Source organism: Rhea americana, unplaced genomic scaffold (assembly GCF_003343005.1).
Source record: "Rhea americana isolate MKP2758 unplaced genomic scaffold, rheAme1 scaffold_12, whole genome shotgun sequence".
NCBI lineage: Eukaryota > Metazoa > Chordata > Aves > Rheiformes > Rheidae > Rhea > Rhea americana.
Genome location: NW_028185261.1, coordinates 9,638,369 through 9,657,436, shown reverse-complemented (window position 1 = coordinate 9,657,436; position 19,068 = coordinate 9,638,369). Strand labels below are relative to the sequence as shown.

The 19,068-nt window shown below is 34.9% G+C and overlaps 1 protein-coding gene across 2 annotated transcripts in view; it reads right to left on the bottom strand.

The window, feature by feature from the left end:
* LOC146600632 (sodium channel protein type 2 subunit alpha-like) overlaps window positions 1-19,068 on the bottom strand; it is a 53,070-nt gene that overhangs the window by 29,394 nt on the left and 4,608 nt on the right. For both annotated transcript variants that reach the window (XM_085323691.1, XM_085323702.1), the window contains exons 6-15: window positions 18,243-18,479; window positions 13,846-13,909; window positions 12,411-12,552; window positions 11,379-11,585; window positions 10,180-10,470; window positions 9,006-9,386; window positions 7,412-7,544; window positions 6,202-6,440; window positions 3,436-3,609; window positions 1,872-2,228 (exon numbers count right to left, since the gene is read on the bottom strand). In XM_085323691.1, the coding sequence (XP_085179817.1) occupies window positions 1,872-2,228; window positions 3,436-3,609; window positions 6,202-6,440; window positions 7,412-7,544; window positions 9,006-9,386; window positions 10,180-10,470; window positions 11,379-11,585; window positions 12,411-12,552; window positions 13,846-13,909; window positions 18,243-18,479 (2,225 nt within the window). The remainder of the gene's footprint in view (window positions 1-1,871; window positions 2,229-3,435; window positions 3,610-6,201; window positions 6,441-7,411; window positions 7,545-9,005; window positions 9,387-10,179; window positions 10,471-11,378; window positions 11,586-12,410; window positions 12,553-13,845; window positions 13,910-18,242; window positions 18,480-19,068) is intronic.

The following is a 19,068-nucleotide window of genomic DNA, read 5'->3' as shown; positions in this document are numbered from 1 at the left end:
AAATCAAACAGTAAATAAAATGTAAACACAATGTAAGCACACCACCTGTCCCATATCCAATGCAGTTGTTTTTTGTGATTTACATTGCTATATGACTATGAAGCTACTTGCATACTCTTCTTCTGTCAATGTCTGTTGGAAGAGTTTTGAGGTCAGAAATGAATGTGTATTTACTACTGACTGAACAGATCCAAAATATTTTCTTCTCTGGCACAGTGCAGCACTCTGCAATAAAATACATAACTAATCTTTGCAGAAAACAGCTTTCTGAGAGGCTGGCTCAAACACACAAATATTTTGCTGTACGTGACTCAAAATGCCCCCCAAATCTTACTCGTCTCTCATCCTCTTCCCCGGCAAGAAGAAATATACAATAGCTTTCAGTTATGTAAGTCTAGCGTCTACCAGGAGCTCGACTTGTACTAGGAAAAGTCTATCCAAAGAACTTTTAGAGTGGCAGTTCTTAAATTCTTTATAGTGAGCCATTCTTCTAAGCAGCTCTGCAGATGACAGGGTAAAACCATGCATCAGGACAACAGAAAGAGAACTGGATAATAGAGCACTGAAATACAGTAGAGATTGTCTACTCACCTGAAGAAACTCTGCTAAAGTTACAGTATAAAATCAAGATACAACTAATACTGAAAAAAAACCTCAGAGATGGACACTTCATTCCACAGAGTTCCCTCTTCTGGTTTAGAAAATTTTTTAAGGAGGATGTTTTGTTTGGCAATTAACTTCACAATTACCGTCATTACAAGATTCAAGATCAAGATACTTGTATAAAATTATGGAGCATATCTCCAAAAAAGGTATTTCCAGGGATAAAATACAAGAAGGCAGTTGAGAACAGACCATGGAAACATGCTATTTTGTTTTAACGGGAATGACTGTGAATAACAGCAGTGCAGATAAGACAGTGTTTTATAAAACCATTTTACTAGTACTAATGCATGACTCACTTAAAGACAGTTGCTATTGCTAGAAATTTTATTCCTAAAGAATAGCACCAGGACAGCTAATTTAAAATCTCTTTTGCTGTTGACAGTTGCCTAAGATGATGAGAACCATGGGAAAACTCTGTAGGCAGTGAGAAGAGCAGAGCAAAAGACAGAGCAATGAAGGCTTCCTTAGTAAGCACTACTCTATTAACTGCAAACACAATACGTATTTAAGAAGACAAACTGATATATGTTACTGTATAAACTATGGAGTGGATCTGATACTTTCCTCTTCAAGAAGTTAAAATCTAGTCTGCTTTGAAAATGTCTGTAGAAAGTACTTAACAAGTAGGAAGAAAAAAAGGTGAAGGAAACATGAAGTCTTTTAATCTGCATTTTTTCCCCAAAGAGAATTATCTGCTTCTCCTTCCCAGCAGACAGGACTCAAAATGGCTTAAATTTCAGAGCCTAAGAAAGCAGCCTTTCTGACAGGAAAGAGTAGGAAACAAGAAAAGGCATCTGTAGGTGTTTGGTAGCAATTTCTTCACCAATTCTTTTGCTATCTGGTAACCTCTGTCCTGGGAACATACTTCTTGTAACTCCTTTTCTACTCTCTCTAGGAGTAGTCTGCAAGAACCTGAACAAAAGATGTTTTTCTCCTTGCCTCTCTGTCTCCCTCTTTCCCCTTGCCCCATATCTTACGAATTACAGTCTCAAGCCTTGCGGGAGCCCATTCCCCAATGCGAGGATGCTACCACACAGGATCAAAACCTAACAAACAGAAAATTGTATTTCTGAACCTATTCATAATGAATTCAAAATCATACAAAACATAAGTATATTAAACATTGAATGCTAAAAACAACTCCATTATCGGAATCATTACAACTCTTTCTCTAAATGAATTCTCAAATTATTTTGACTACATACCACTAGGTTTCCAATCACCATGACCATCATGAAGACAGTAAGGCACATGGGTTGGCCTGCAACCTCCATGCAGTCCCACATCGTCTCTATCCATTCTCCACAGAGCACTCGGAATACAATCAAGAAAGAGTGGAAAAAGTCATGCATRTGCCAGCGCGGGAGTTCACAGTCGCTAGAGATCTTGCAGACACATTCTTTGTAGCTTTTCCCAAACAGCTGCATCCCAACCACAGCAAAAATGAAGACAATGATGGCCAGCACCAGGGTCAAATTCCCCAAAGCCCCCACTGAGTTGCCAATAATCTTAATCAGCATATTTAGAGTTGGCCAAGATTTTGCCAATTTGAAAACTCGCAACTGAAAAATAAAAACACAGAGACATTATTTGTAATAGTTACAAAAACGATTTAGAAATACAGAGAAAGCAACAGATCTTGGACTAGTGTCTCTGCAATACCAAAAAAGCTTCAACAAGTTTCCAAAAACCGTAACTTATTCAGAAACAGGAATTCCATAAAATTCCCAGTTTATAAACTTAATCAATTTTGGACCTTTCTCTTCTATCTTTTGCATAGCATATCTATACTCTGTTCTATATGCATGCAACAGCCCATTGGTTGAATCCATCTGGCTAGTGAACTCTGACATGGCATATATCTCAACCATTATGTGCAGAAATGCATGAAGAAATAATGATTTTAAAAAGAGGATTCTGTTGAAGGAAAATAAAGGATTCAAACACTGTCAAGGGACAGAGTTTTCCAAAAGGATACGGTCTTCAACAAATTTAAAAAGTATCAGGTCCACAGCCTGAAAATAAAAGTCAAATGTAAGTTCTAATCCAAATGTTCCCACTTATGCAGGAAAAGGGTCATATTCTTCCTTATCCCTAATCCAGTAAAAAGTACAACAGTATAAAATATTTTTATTTTCAGACAAAAGCATAATGAAAAAATATATACTTTAATTGAAAGTGAAAGAAATTACAGTGAAAGTCTCAAACAGTCCACTACTCTTTAAAAATAAAAATATTTTTCTAATAAAATAAAGCATTCATTTTTTTCCTGAGGGAAAGGAAAAACAAAAACAAAAAACATTTATTAAATAAATAATATATATATTACATATATATATATATATACGTAATATAAAAATATATATAATTTAAGTATACATTTTAAGAGCAGTTCTAGTGTTTTGCCAGCTGTTAGATATGAAAGTAGATAAAAGACTAGGAATGTTATTTACATTTTCACTCAGTATGCACTGAACTGCACACTTCACTGTGTTGTYATCCAGCCATGTTAATACAATTACAATAAAATTATAACTCTTTCCCTTTCAAAACAGTTAGCTGCTTCTGAACCATAAAACAGCACAGCCTATTTAGTGTTAATGACACAAATTATTTTGAAATAATTTTGAAAGTCCTGCTTGCAAAGACATCCTGTGACACTTAAGAAAAGTAACATATACTAATGTAAATAACACTTCAGTTACACGATATGGTTAAAATACAAACATAGTACATTAGCAGATATATTATCATCGTTAATTTATTTACCAATCTGAATGATCGGAGAACAGATAATCCATCCACATTTGAAAGAAAAAGCTCCACCAAACTAAGGGTGACTATAAAACTATCAAAAATATTCCATCCAACTTGGAAATAATAAAAAGGATCCATGGCAATTATCTTGAGAACCATTTCTGCTGCAAAGATTCCAGTAAAAACCTGAAGGAAGAATATTGCTTATTACTATTTTACAGATGAGTATAAGCAAGTTGTACCAGAAGACAAGGAACAACTTAAACAATGTGTGACAACCTTCTCACAGCAGGATGTCAGTAAGGAACTATAAGCAGCTGAACTTCACCCAAAAGATAAGTGGCAACATCAAAATGAACTGCAGCGCATCATTATTAACATTTTATTTAAACTAGAGATACATTCAGTGACTAGTAAGAAGTAAACTATATCTAACAAGCCTCCTATTTTCTCCATACATCTGCCCAGCAAAACTAAAGGAACATTCCCCAGCAAGATAATAATAGTTGTTATTGCCATAAGGGAAGCTACTTTAACAAAGGCATGATAATGAAAGTGATAATGAATTGGATGGTAATTTGGAGTTTTTGCTATTGAATGAAGTCTTCATGAGAACACAGAAACAGTAWGTATGTCTTCTCTTGCTGGCTGCCAAGAAAAGCTAATTCTTCTTAGATTCATGCTTGAAGCAGAACTCCTTTCTGCCTCTGACAGGGTCAGATGAAGCAAAAGACAAAAAAAAAAAAAAGTCTCTAGAAAGGCAGTAAATTCCCTGTGTTTACTGTGTTTACTGTAGATGTATGCCCACAGATATCTATGAATAGCAAAAATTATCTTAACAACCTTTCTGTATCAATGATGTGCTCTGACTGACAAGTTGACCTCCTCCATCACTGAAGTTGTGGAGTTGAAGGAGAAAATTGCAAGGAAAAAGAAGTGGAAAACATCATCTTGTGTGTGAGAGGCATTCTCAACACTGCTGGGATTGCATGTGGCTAACCAATCAAAGAAAAACATTCAAATACTAATTAAAACTAACACATTTATTTTGTCACAAAAATATGGTAATACTGATCTAACTTAAAGAGTTACTGAAATATGCAATTGTATTTTAAGAGAGTAAAAGTGTAAAAAAGAGAGAGTAAAAGTATTTAATAGAAATTTCCGACACAAAAGAGAACACTGAAAAATACTTATAATTTCTCTGACCAGAAAGGTGAACAAACCCAGAAAAAATACAGGAGTATTTGATGAACTTTTAAAGATAGTACTATGCAGTTCGAAAAGCAAGAAAGCAACGGCTGAAACAGTATGTCACTATCGTACCAACGTTATAGCTGATTGGGGTAAATACAAATTCCTATCAGTGTGAAGGAGCACTTACACCACAGRGTTTAAAATTAAATGAATATTAAGCTATTTTATTGCTTATCAAATCCAAATATGGTGGTTTTTCTGAGTATAAAATGTAGGTATAATCACAAGACAATACTCTGCAGCAGCTGTTGGTCCCTTTCTTGCTCCTCAAATACATCCTGAGTCTGTTTTCACAGAAGCACAGAACAGTTGGGGTTGGAAGGGATTTCTGGAGATCGTCTGGTCCAGCCCCCTGCTCAAGCAGAATCAGCAAGAGCTGGTTGCCCAGGACGATGAGGTTTTGAGTACTGCCAAGGATGGAGACTCCACAACCTCTCTGAGCAATCATGTTTGACCATCCTCAGAGCAAAGAAGTGCTTTCTTGCGTTCAAGTGGAATTTCCCGTGTTTCAGTTTGTGTCCACTACCTCTTGTCCTGCCACGGGGCACAACTGAGAAAAGTCCAGCCCTGTCTTCTTCACACCCTCCCATCAGATATTTGTTAACATCAACAAGATCACCCTGAGCTTTCTCATCTCTAGGCTAAAGAGTCCCAGCTTTTCCAGCCACTTCTCATATGAGAGATGCCCCTACAGATCTTTAAGGATTTAGCCAACATTTTAAGCAGTAACATGATTAAACATGACCATCTTTCACAGAAAATGACCTCTAACTCCAAATAAAGGCAAAAAGATTGAACTGTGTTTAGACTGGCAAAAAGTATCAGAAAACAATTTAAGTGTTAACACCACGACGTCTCTGGACTTAAAGGTGAATATATTCCCAATATGTAACTAGAATTTCATACACTCTAGGAACTGAATTGTTTGTTATTTTGCTATACCAGAATCACTAAAATTAACACTTACAATGAGTAGGTTAGAAGTGTAGCAGATAACATTATGAGTATTGTCATTATAAAATAAAAAAAAAAAAAAAAAAAGACTACGGTTCTTCAGGTACAAAAGCCAACTCTATCAGTAGGCATTCTCAGTAAAATTCACAAGTTCTTTGCCTTTCAAATAATTATGGTCAAAAAACTCAAGGCAACATCCTTCATAAAACTACAAATACAGCAAAAATACTAATGCAAAATAACATCCAACACTTCTGGTGTTATCAATGATACTTATGGTAGAAAGAACCAAATTTGGCTCCCACTTTTCTTTTAATGCTAAATAAAAACAGATCAGRTATCTTTTTGGTTGTGTGTGGCATCTTACCTCCTGTTAATGAAAATTCTATCTGCAGAATTTTTAATACGGAAATCACACTCCTAAATACAACACACCTGAAATGGTATTTTGAAACTACTTATAGTAAAATTAAATGTTTAAAATGTATTTTATGGGAGGATTAAAAAAAATATATTCCAAACAGAAACTATGTTCATGTGTCAAATGACATAGTTTAATGGACTTACCTGATTTCCTATTTTAAGCAAATTATTGAAGTCATCAGTCATTGGATAATGTTCCATGGCCATAAATAGCGTGTTTAAAATTATGCAAACAGTAATAGCCAGATCAACAAATGGATCCATTACAATGAAACTAACTATATGCTTTACTTTTAACCAAGGCTTCCAGCAATCCCAAATCAAGAAAGTGTTGGCAAATTTATACCAGCAGGGTGGACATTTTTTCCTAGATTCTTCAAGTTCTGGATAAAACAGAAATGTAGAGTGAACAAGCTGATGATAAATGGAAGACAAATTTTTACCTCGTCTGATTTTTCAGGTTTTAATGTCTATCTCTGGGTCAACCCAAACCAACAAAAAGCATTTAAATTAAAAGACAAAATTTGTGAGCTAAGTTTAAAAAACAAACAAAAAAAGCMTGTATTCAATTATTTAAATAGAATTTCTACTACAGAGACTTGATGGGAATGTTTGGATGAATASTTCAATCATCTATCTAGTCAACGAAACACTACAGTCAGGAAACAGTGATCTATGGACTAACGCTGCATATTTAGGTACTTGAGAAACAACCTCTAAAGTACTTTGGAGCAACCTTCTTAGAATTTTATTATTGTTGCTGCCTGACAAGAGTTGATAAGACTAGAAGGAAAAACCTCAAGCTTCCAGCTCCACAGTCCTCTCAAATGTATGATTAATTAGCATGAAAAGTAAGATTAGTTTCACCGAGAATAGCTTTTTGACAACTTACTATGTTTTATCAAGAATTGCACTAGTAATAATTAGTTAATTAACCAGTAATAATTTTACTCTTCCAAAATAACCCTACCACTAATTTCCTTCCCTTTTTTAGCTAAGGCCTTGCCTCTTATGTTATGTAACATTTTTCTAGTACAGCTATTGGAAAGCTTACTACTAGTATCACAAGGAAAGGCACTTCTTTCAATAATTGGACAGCTAAATATGAATAGCTAGTATAAAAATATATACACTTTTATCGGTTTTAATTAGAACATACCTCTYGGTTTAATCTGCTAATCAGATTTTTCATTTCTTTTTTCACTATGCTCATGTACTTTTTGTTCTATCATTCAGTCTATGTATCTGCAATAGCTACTTAATTATTGTCTTCTGCATGTGCACCATGAACATAATCTCAGACTTGCTTGAAGGTTTTATGTCTTAGACAGACATATCTACAACTRTACCATACCTTCCATTGTATTTGTGATAATGCTGGCTATACTCATGGCTCTTTGCCTTAAATTAGGATCATCCAGCAAATCCATTGGTATTTGATATGAACTTGAATGCCTCTTCTTTATTTCTATTTCTGTAGTAGTGCTCTATAAAAAAAGAATGGGGGAGATTAATTAAAGTCAACTTTAGAAATACTGCAAAACATAAAGGCACTACAGACCCTTTTCATTTTGAAGGTATTCATAATACATATGCAGCTTTGTATTTATGTCATCTATTACATCAAGTTTTTTACATTATAACATAAATCTAGTATTTTTTTTWAAAAAAATCTGTTATTGTCATGTTAACTCTCAAGCACCTTTTGAAGTATTAAAAAAATTTTGATAATTAATTCTCAGACTATCACTGCATTATATTTAACTACTATCAACTCTATATTAGACATAAGGAACTTTGGAAGAGGTGGAATGATATCACCAAGGTAAGAAATCAAGATTGTTGTAGCACCAGAATCAGATAAATTCATAATTCACATTTCCACRCCTAGTGCCTTCTCTAGCTATACTTCAGTTCCAAACTAGCTTAATCACAAGATACTCATAAGTAGTAATTTATGGTAGGAAATTTTCGGCAATAGTAATTATTCCCTAAATACAATTGTAATAGGTCAGTCTTGATCTCTATACTCACTGAACCTATTTGATTTAAATTTTACCATAAATAGTTATTGACTGTGATTTTTTGAATTCAGATTTAAACAAGTCTGCCTTAACTGACTCAAAAAATTACAACTTATTTTTTAATTATATTAAATGACCTTGAAATTATAGAGCTGTATTATAGTTATATCATCAAGCACATCTTAATTATAAAGTTTATATTATAAACAGAAGGTTTCTAAGACAAATTGTGCAATGGATTCTTCTGTCTCATTCATAAAAATGGATTGAGGGAAAAAGGGAAGACTGACCAGAGGGAACAAAATCTGAACGTGCTTTATTATTTTATATTATACCTTTGGCAGTAAGAAACTCAGACCATCTCTGAGACCCAGGAAAAGACCTTTCACAGTTTCTAGAATGTTAGCATGATCTTAAAGGTTGCTTTTGCACATTTGCACAATATGAAATATATGGGAAGGAATGCAAAAGCCAGCAGATTACTGACAGAGAATTAGAAAATATAGTTACAGGGAGGGTGAAACAGAAAAAAATCAAACTAACAGAAATAACTAATAGAAAGAACAGAATGCTTAGAAAGCTGATCATCTTATTTTGAGTTCCAAAACAGATTCAGCAATGGAACACTACTCATTTTATTCAGTATGCAAGTGCATGCATATTCTATACATACAGAAAATATGTGCTTCTTTGTTCGCATTTATTTTCAACACTTCATCCTCTCATTTTCGAGTGCTTTTTCACATACATGTACCAAAAACTACAGAATTATTATAAGGCCATTTCATTACGTTAAAAGGTACTTCAAGATGCAGAAGCATTCAGAACTTCTCAATCATTCTCAAAGCATTCCACTTTCTAAAAACACTGTCTAGTACAATAAGTAATAGTTATGAAGCCTGGAGTAACTTAAAACTTTCTTACATTGTCATCAGTTGTTGGTTTATCTATTATCACCTCTGGCAGAAGCTGTCCAGTAGGTGACAAGAGACACGGTGGTACGTCTGCTAAGGAAACCACCCCATTGCAATCCACAGTGCTATGCATTTTCCCATTCACTGGAAACACTAGCAGCCTTCTTGATGTTCTACTGGTCTGGCTAGTGTTACTACTGCGCCGTTCACTGTGTCTGCGCAGCACAAACAGAGAACCTCTTCTGCTTCCAGTATCTTCGAATGTGCTATGCTCATCATCAGCAAAATCATTTTCAGATCCTACCTCTCTTCCATGATCTCTAAAACTGAAAAGACTTGTTCTGCTATTACGTCTGGGAGAAAACAGGGAGCCACGAACACTCAGTAAAGACTATAAGGGAAACAAAGAAAGTAATTTTAAGATTTTTATTAAAGATTTTTTTTAAATACAAAATGCATGTTTATTTATAAAAATACCATTTACATTCCCTAGGAATCTTCCTGCTGTATCTAAATTCAGTGCCTCAGGTAGAGTTCAGATATACACTAGAGATGTCAGTCATCTAAATGGGTAAATTAATAGTATACCTAAAAATAATTATTGAAGAGAAGAAAGAGGGCATGCAGAGGCCATATTAGTTTCYATGTCTATACTAAATAGAAAATCCAGACTTCCTGAAATTCTAATGTAGGTCATGAGTTATATCAAAAAGGTATAAAGCACTTAATATCCTTATTCTTTTCACTGATACTTTATACTTGAATCTTTTTGGGGGGGAATTAAAAAGGAATGAAAATCTAAGGATTTCAGAACTTCTATTTCAAAAGAACTATGAAAATGTAATGCTGCTGTGAATCATACTAAGATCCACCAGATCCCAAATGATAACATGAGAAAAGGCAAAACATTTGTTTAGGTATACTCCAGAAAATAATTCCAGTGATGATGACTGATGCAGCATATATTTAAAATGTTGCAAAATTATTTTTCTTTGGAGTATACCAAAACATTTGTTTAGGTATACTCCAGAAAATAATTCCAGTGATGATGACTGATGCAGCATATATTTAAAATGTTGCAAAATTATTTTTCTTTGGTTGTACTATCTTCCAAAGTTACAGTGAAGTTTGCTGGTTATTACAACTGTCTCACAAATTCAAAAAATGACTGCTATTCATAGTACCTGATGAGGTGACGTCAGGTGCTTCCCATATGCAAGTCTATTCCCTTCCAAAGAAAAACGGAATCCTTTCCTTCTGATACTGCCATCTGATTCTGACTTTGGAAGCTTTCCATCCTTCATGTTATCCTCTTCTCCAGAGAGCTCCCTCTGTCTTCTTTTTTTCCTTCTATTTCTCCTTTCTTTGGCACTTTTTGAGCTAAGCTTGGATGCTTCTGAATAGCTATCTGAAGGTCCACCAATCCCACCGTCACTGCTATATTTACTCATCTCTGCTGCAGCTGCTGCAATAGCCTGTCACAGCAATTTCTGAATGTAATACCAAGCATATTTACCTACCAGATTCTTTACAATCACACCATTTTAACTGTGTTAAGAAAGCAATAGTCCTCATTTCTGAAATTTATATCAAGTAACTTYTATATATGTAGCAAAAGTCTAGCTGGGTTTATGCAAAACTTCAGATCAAATTATGTTCTGTAAATACCAAGAAAGAAACAACGGGGCACTTGTGAAAGCTGCCATTCTAATAGATTTCTACTTTGTTGTCTCTGTCATGGCATAAATGTGTTGTGTGTAACATGTTCTCTCTCAAAGTTCATTAAAAAGAAGAGGAAAATAATAAATCTATTAATTGGTTGGAATGAATCCAATAGAAAATTGAAGAACTAAATACCATTATACCTCAGTTTTTATTGATTCAGTTTTGTAAACTAATATAAACTATCACCGTATTCAAGCTTCCTTAAACTGCTCTTGCTGCTTACTGCTCCCAGTCCTTGATTCACTGAGACGTAAGTATCATGAAGTAGTTAGAAATTTATGGACAAAAACACTTTAAATTCTAATCAAGGTGTGAAGTAAATATCAATATGTAAAAATGCATTTATATCAYATTATTGCAATTATTTCTAAGGCAGGGATTTGGTAAATTCAGCACAATAAGTTACTGGATACTACATCAAATTAAAAAATGTTCATTTTAAAACTAATCTTCTGATTTGGGGCCAATTTTTATTCTCAGTTCTGAAATTCATTAACACTTCGGACATTAATATTTTTCAAAAGAAAATATATTCTTTCACGGATCTCACAAGTGTTCTACGTTGATTGCTAACACATGTATAATCTAATAAGTTTTATTTTGAACAAATAACATACAAAGACATATAACAAAATTTGAACTCTCATGAAAAAGATACCTGAGCTTCCTCATGCTGCTTTTTCAGCTGTTCAAGCATCTGCTGCCAGTCTGCCTCCCTCTGTTCTGCTTCAACCAGAGTTGCTTGATTTTGTTCTTCATAGGCCATGGCAACCACAGCTAAGATCAAGTTAATCAGATAGAAGGAACCCAGAAAGATCACCAGAACAAAAAATAGCATGTATGTTTTGCCAGCAGCTCGTAATGTCTAGAGGAGAAGAGAAAGGATCCAGGCAATGAAAACAGCAGGTCTGCAATTGATAAGCATTTACTGAATTTGAAAAGTGTAAAACTGTATTATGCAAGAATTGTCCTTCCTCCTGTAATAAGATTATACATGCTTTCTAAATTACAATGTAATCAAAACAAACAAAACATGCATTTATGTGAAAACGCATGCTTAAGAAACTGGCTGCTTTGARAGGAACCCATTCTAGTGCCTAATAATCTTTAAAAGAAAATAGAGTCAGAGTTTTAACGTAAAACACATTTATTTCAGAGTTTAGATTATTTGGTACCAAAAGTTGTATCAGCATGCCTTCCTCTTCAATTAACCAGGAGAATTAAAGATGGCACAATCAATAATATAAAAGTAAATGCTTACTATTATTACAGATTTTCACATACTATATAATGAAAGGCTATAACAAGAAAAGCCTATATACCAAGACATGTATTCTAAGCTACAAAAAATGGTATTCAAAGTACAAAAGCTAAGATTCAGATTTTGCTGTCACAGGATCTTTCTACATCTCAGTACTAAAGTTTCTGAGGATCTTGTTATAAGGCATTAAATGCTGAAGATTTAAAGAAACATTCAGAAAAACTTGCATAGTTCTACAGAAATCATGTGAGATCCTGTAATAACGGCCCAAATGTCTGCTCAATTATGTAACTGAATTTGCTTTCTTTGAAAAATATGGTTCATCTCAAATTGCTAACAATATCAATAGTAAGTAATATAAAGGCTCTTTCAGCATTTATTTTGATTTTACACCAATAARATACCCAAAAAACTTTGCTACATACTCACCAGCTGATAAAGATTTTCCCAGTAGTCTTGTGTCATCAGTCGAAACAACGACAAGAAAGCCCAACTGAATGTGTCAAAGCTAGTATATCCATAGTTGGGGTTTCTTCCAGCTTTCACACAGATAAACTCTTCTGGACATTTACTAAAAAAAAAAAAAAAAATGTAAAGCAATGCAAATAAAAACCAGGTAACACTGCAACTGCTTTTAAATTATTTTGAGTTTCTAAAAGAAACTCGTTAGATCTAATTTGTGAAAGAGATGCCATTTGTGGCTTAAAATATTTTAAAAATTAGTAATGAAATGAAGAAAGTGCTCTTATAAAAAAGCCAAAAAAGTCCAAACAAAAAAAAAGAAAGATTTTCCTTCAACCTTCTTTCACCATTATGTACACAATAAAACTTATTCTCAAAAGTTTGAATTATGTCTACATACACCTCTTTAATGGGAATAATATATTCACTCAGCCCAAAGATTCCATAAGATGAACACTTAAAAATGCTTAAAAATTAAAAAAGTCAATGTAGATATTTTACTACATGTCCTAGCACAATTTTATGCTAAATTACATCTGCCAGTAKGGTTGGCATACCAGCTTTCTTGGCAGTTTGTGAATTAGTCAGGTTGAATTAACGTATTCTGCCACTTCCAAAACAAGAAGCAACTGTCACAGTTGCTCTCTTAAACTCTACGGATCAGTTTTGATAGTAGGTGACTCAATATTGTTATCAACTGTAGGCAGATTGTCTCTGTTGTGATTCCATTCCTGATGATTAGAAGTGATTCAGTCTTTCRAAATCTCCACAGAAAGCCACCATAAAAGTTGCTTTTTATATGTGTGTGTGTATTATGTGAACATTTATCCGCACAGACTTAGCACATGTATATAAAATTACTTGATATACACATCTATGCATGATATGCTTACAAAAAAGATCAAGTATATCTGTTTTGAAGACATACACATCCCAGAACAACGGATAAGCTGTTTTATCATTAGAATCTAGTAACCTGTGATCCTGTTGCAAAGATTTGTTACAAAGAGAGACCAAGMCAGTGCCATGCACACAGTTCATGAAAAGAATCCTGAAGATGTATTCCCAAAACTGTCATAAGTGTCAGTGCAAAGTAAAGAACTGACTTCTCTACTTTAGAGATGAGAAAAAGGATGAAGTCTTTCATATAAAAGTATGTTCTTAAACCATTCACAAAGCAAGAGCTATCWGATGAAATGGAATTTTCTAGCTACATAGGAATTTTTATAGAAAATTCTCAAAGTATTTCTCATTAGTATTTTCCCTACTTCAAGTGTTAATTTACRATGAAGGGCTAGGGACTGTTGACAGAAGTTAGGTAAATTAGCTTTTTAACATTACAGTGATATTTTCTATATTCTGTTTAGACAAATGGTAATGTTTAATTTTCAGTATATCTTACCCTGCATCTGAGCTATTGCCACAAAGCAGGTAATCCTTTTCTCCTTCTAGACGATAAAAATGATCTAAAGAAAATGACAGTGATAAATTATAATAAGTAAACTAAAGGAGTACAACACCAAATTACAATAATATACGACTAATGCCAGAAACTGCAATACTAATTTGTTACAGAAAAGAAAAATTCCTTCAAATACTGGCCTATGAGACTCTGACTTAATTTCATTTCTTCCTACTCTCTTTCCAGAGCCCTAGAGTATGCTTCATTTGAATCGGTTTATACTGAATTATATGCCAATCAGAACAAGAGCACTATCATATTGTGTTTGATGACACGTATTCTGGTAGACCACAGCACAGACCCCATCGCAACAAAAATGACATGCTTACTTTACTTATGCACTACTTTTGCACTTCATTACCACTTTAGACTTCATTTCTARGCTTCACATTTTCCCATATCCATTGTATCTTCGCAAATCTCCTTAGAAGCTTGTCCTACTTATTGTACACTTGCCCCGAAAAGGGGCCTGCAAACAAAATATAAGCTTCCTCAAGGAAAGTTTTTTCTTACTTTCACCAGCTTCTGTCTGATAGTTCTCTTGTAGGTGGAACCACTTACAGAACAAAGGGAAATAAATATACATTTTCCYCTCCTGTACAGACAGGAAGAGACACGACTATAAATGGCAGAAATCCTTTTTGGGGGGAGGGAGTGGGGAGGTGAAGATTAACATATTTTCAATTTATTATGGTCTGAATGTTCATATTCTCCCATTTTCATTTTCCCATGAACAGATTCCAAAACAAGGGTAACCATACTGATAGGTTGTAAAATTCACGAATGATAAAATATAAGCATAATGAAAAATGAAATCCTAAAACACTGCTGAGGTTTAAAGAAATTAGAACAACATGAACACCATAGTCTGTTTTTGAATYATAGCAAACACTGAATATTCTTCCAAAATCAGTTGACAGAATATATGCACAAAGTTTAAAACTCATTCTCTTGTTCAACCAGTAGATCATTAGTAAACAATTAAAGCCAATCTACTAAAAACTTAACTATATACAATAGCAAGCTAACAGTTATAAAACAGGAGCTATATTAACCAGCACACCCTGCAAGTGAAAATATGAAGATACCATTTAAAATGAAGATAGATATTTCAATGCCAGTTATGTACTTGCAAGTAGAAAGAGAAAAATGGTTATAATGGCTGCTGCATAGTGAACACTTTATAGGATTTTTTTAATTACAAGTTGGCAGTCTTCAGAARTAAGTGGGTAAATTTTGTTACTAGTGAGTAACAGCTATACTGTCCTTAAAAATTAATAAAAAAGAATACAAACAGAAAGATGACATCAAACTTGGGGAGAAGTTGATATGCTTGAGGGCAGGCTCAATTCAGAGGGCCCGAGGCAAGATAAAGGCCAACAGGAGCCTTAAGAAATTCAGCAGAGACAAATGCAAAGGTGTGTCTTGCAAGACTACACACAAGCTGGTGAGCAGCTCTGCAGAAGACGGCCTGGGGGTCKTGGCTGGCAGACAAATAGTGAGCTTAAGATGAGCCAGCAGTGTGTCCTGGCAGCCAAGAAGGGCAACAGCCTCCTGTGCCGCATTATCAGCAGCACAGCCAGCAGGGTTAAGGAAGTGATTTTGCCTCTCCACACAGCTCTCATTAGACCCTACCTGCAATATTGTGCCCAGGTTTGGGCCCCCCAATACAAGAGAGACATTGATAAGCTGGACCGAGCACAGCAGAAGGTTACCAAGAYGAWGAGGGGCCTGGAGCACTTGCCCTAGGAGGAGAGGCTGTGGAACCTGGGCTTGTTCAGCCTGGAGAAGAGAAGGCTTCAGAGCCCCTAAAAGCAGCCTTCTAATACTGGTAAAGGAGGTTACTGGGGAGACACAGCCAGGTTCATCATACTGATGTGAGGCAGAATAGTGACAGACAATGGGCATAAAGTGAAACAACAGGAGGTTTACACTAGATGTAAAGAGAAACTTTTTCCCCATGAGGACACCCAGGCCTTGGAATAGGTTGACCCAGAGCGGTTGTGCAGTCTCTGTCCTTGGAAGTTTTCCAGAACAGACTGCCTAAAGCCATAAGCAGCCTGGCCTGATCTCCTAGATGACCTTGCTTTGAGTAAGAAGTTGAACTAGAGACTTCCTGAAGTTCTTTCCAACCTGAATTTTCATTATCCTAAAGAGACACATCTGGAAGAACTCATCCTCACTAAATTTTCTGTCATCTTCAATTAACATCTTCCATGTACCTTTCAAATTGACTCAAAGCATTGGTTTTCACAAGATAAAACATTTCTGTAGTCTTTAAGTGGTCAAAAAACAGTTCACAGAGTGAGGAATGTATGAAGATGTGAGTATTTTGAAACTGGTCACTTGTATCAAATTCAGTGATTCCAGAATCTTACCATTAAGGAACAGTACATATACAGTGTTTGAAAAAAGATAATCCTATCTCTTTTGTAATATCTTTAGACTTGGCCACAACTCTCAATGTTCAGATATTCATCCAAAATGACAGGAAATGATAGTTTGACATGTAGATCCAAGATCTCTGCATATCTTCTCAAAAAGTGAATCTGGCTATGCCTTTTTTCTTARTAACTGAAAAGGTACAGGTGATAGGAAAAGCCACTAGGGGGCATCAGGATCAGACACAGCTGACCAGCATATAATACAGCAACAGAAATTTTAAAGGGACTTGCAGCTGAGCCTGGTGGAATTATGCAACTGACACAAGTAGAGATGCTTGAAAACAAGCTATGAGAAAATGGAGGACTACAAAAATTATTACACAGAACTATTTTGCTTGCATAAGCACTCTGTAGAGACTAAAAGCAAAGTCAATTGACATTCTGGGTGATTTTAGTGTTTTGTTTTTGGTTGCTACTTAATGGGAAAAGGAAATAGAAAACCTACATACTGCCTGTGAAGAGAGATTTCACAGATGTGCTACAGCATATCAGCCAAAACTGCATACATGGCTCTATCACTACTTCATGTCCTTTCTTAGCAAAACAAATCAACTAAAATGATAGATTGCACAGAAAATGTAAATATAGTCACAAAAATTCCAGAACTTCAAGAATTCAGACATTCAGAAAGAAAATTTAAAAACAGGAGAAACAATAGAGAACTTAAAGCTCATTTTTAAGAAAGGAAGGGAACAGGAGTCATCAAAACTTCAGCAATTCTACTTGCTTTCACTTCAGGGCCAGTGAGGGAGAAAACTCACAACTGTTATTCTACCAATTACTTATTACTTAAATACAGTACTTTTTTCAATTAATTACTTAGCAAGATCCTGTAAATCCACTTCTAACACAAACATACATACAAAAACAAATTAAATTTTTGGCAATTAAGAGTTATTATACTACATCTCTTCATTCTGTCTGTGCTACTACTACTTTACTGGTGCATTACTTAAATAGATGAAAATTAAAAATCTACATGTTTCTGAACTGACATGAATGTTAACACTTCAGTCTACAGGTATCAGAACCACTAAAAAACATGTGGGCACAGGTGTCCTTGTCACTCCCTTTGGTAACAAACAACACTCCTTGGTACTTCAACAGATGAATACCACCTCTTCCCCAACTACTGGAATCTCTATTTGCCAAGTGACTTCTCTATTTCATGGACATGAAAGGGTTTCTTATCTCTGCCTAATAATAAAGTCCATCTTAACTAAGAAATCTCTGATATTTATTTCACTCTCTCGTGTTTTATTTGTAATCCAAAGATATGTCAGATGGTGTTACGAGGAGAGGCTGAGCATTAGTTTTGTTCAGCCTTGAGAAGGGTAAGGGGGGATCTTAACATTTTACCTATAATTACCTAATGGAAGACTGCAGAGAAAACAGAGCCTTGCTCTTCTCAGAGGCACACAGTAGAAGGATAAGAGGCAAGAAGAGTAAGTACGGACATGCAAAATTCTGTACTGATGCAAAAAGAAGAGTTTACAATGAAGTTAATCAAACATTGGAACAGGTTGCCCACAGAGGCTGTGGAATCTCCATCATTGGAGATATTCAAAGTCTGACCAGAAAAGGCTCCGAGCAACCTGCTCTGATTGGACCTTCTTCTGTGACACTGTTGGACTAGATGATCTCTGGAGGTCCCTTCTGCGATGTGAAAGCTAGCCTAACCCTACAAGTGCAGTTACCAGAAGGAAATTCATGGCAGCATGAATTTAGGAAGCAATATATAAAAATCCTTACTCTGTAATCCTATTTCATTGTTTTTTATCTTTAGGCTCCAGCAGTCTGATTTCTCCTATAAAAGGCAATGTAATGTGTATGTGCGGAAGCACATGTGTGCTTATACACAATATTTTGGCAAGTTACAGTAGTATTTCTTACTTTCATTCTCAATGTATGCTGCCCAATCAAACACCGTATCGTTAAAGTATGGAGCTAAGTATTTTTCAAAAGACGACGAATTTCTGGATGGCCACAACAAACACTTATTCTTCAAATTGCCCATGAACAGCTGCAGCCCTATTAGTGCAAATACACTCAGGCAAAACACAGTCAAAATCATTACATCTGAGAGCTTCTTCACAGACTGAATTAGGGCTCCCACAATAGTCTTCAAGCCTGCAAATAAAAGCAGATTTTTACTATAATATTAAACATCTACCTAAGCTAAAATGCAAGTTACTCCAAGACACTATAAAAGATCATGCACAGCTTCACAAAATAGTCTTAAAATATCTTTCAAAGGAAAAAAGTACAATAAACTTTATAGTTCATGAGAAATTAATTTGAAGCTTAGAGTAGGAATGAATAGCACACATTCCAAAGCATTTGCTCTTCCGATAAACAAGTAATGCTTTTATTCATGCTCTTTGTACATGTTAAATCTGTGTGAAAAAACAGTGCTCCAGTTTTAACTTTCGTCTTGATGCCTCTTGCTCCAAACCTTTTCCAGTGTGCTTTTCCAAAACACAACATACTGATGGTGAACAAAAAACAAAACACATTTGCATTATAGTAATTCCAGTGATTGCATTCTAATGCATCCTACTCAGCTGGAGGTGGTTTGGTGAAGATAGGCATCTTAAGATAATAAATACATCATGCAATTACCATCCTATTCTTTATCATCTTATTCCTTCATCTTTATTAGAGATTCAATTTTCAAAATAGATTGAAATTTTCAATCCCAAACATCTTCACTAAATGG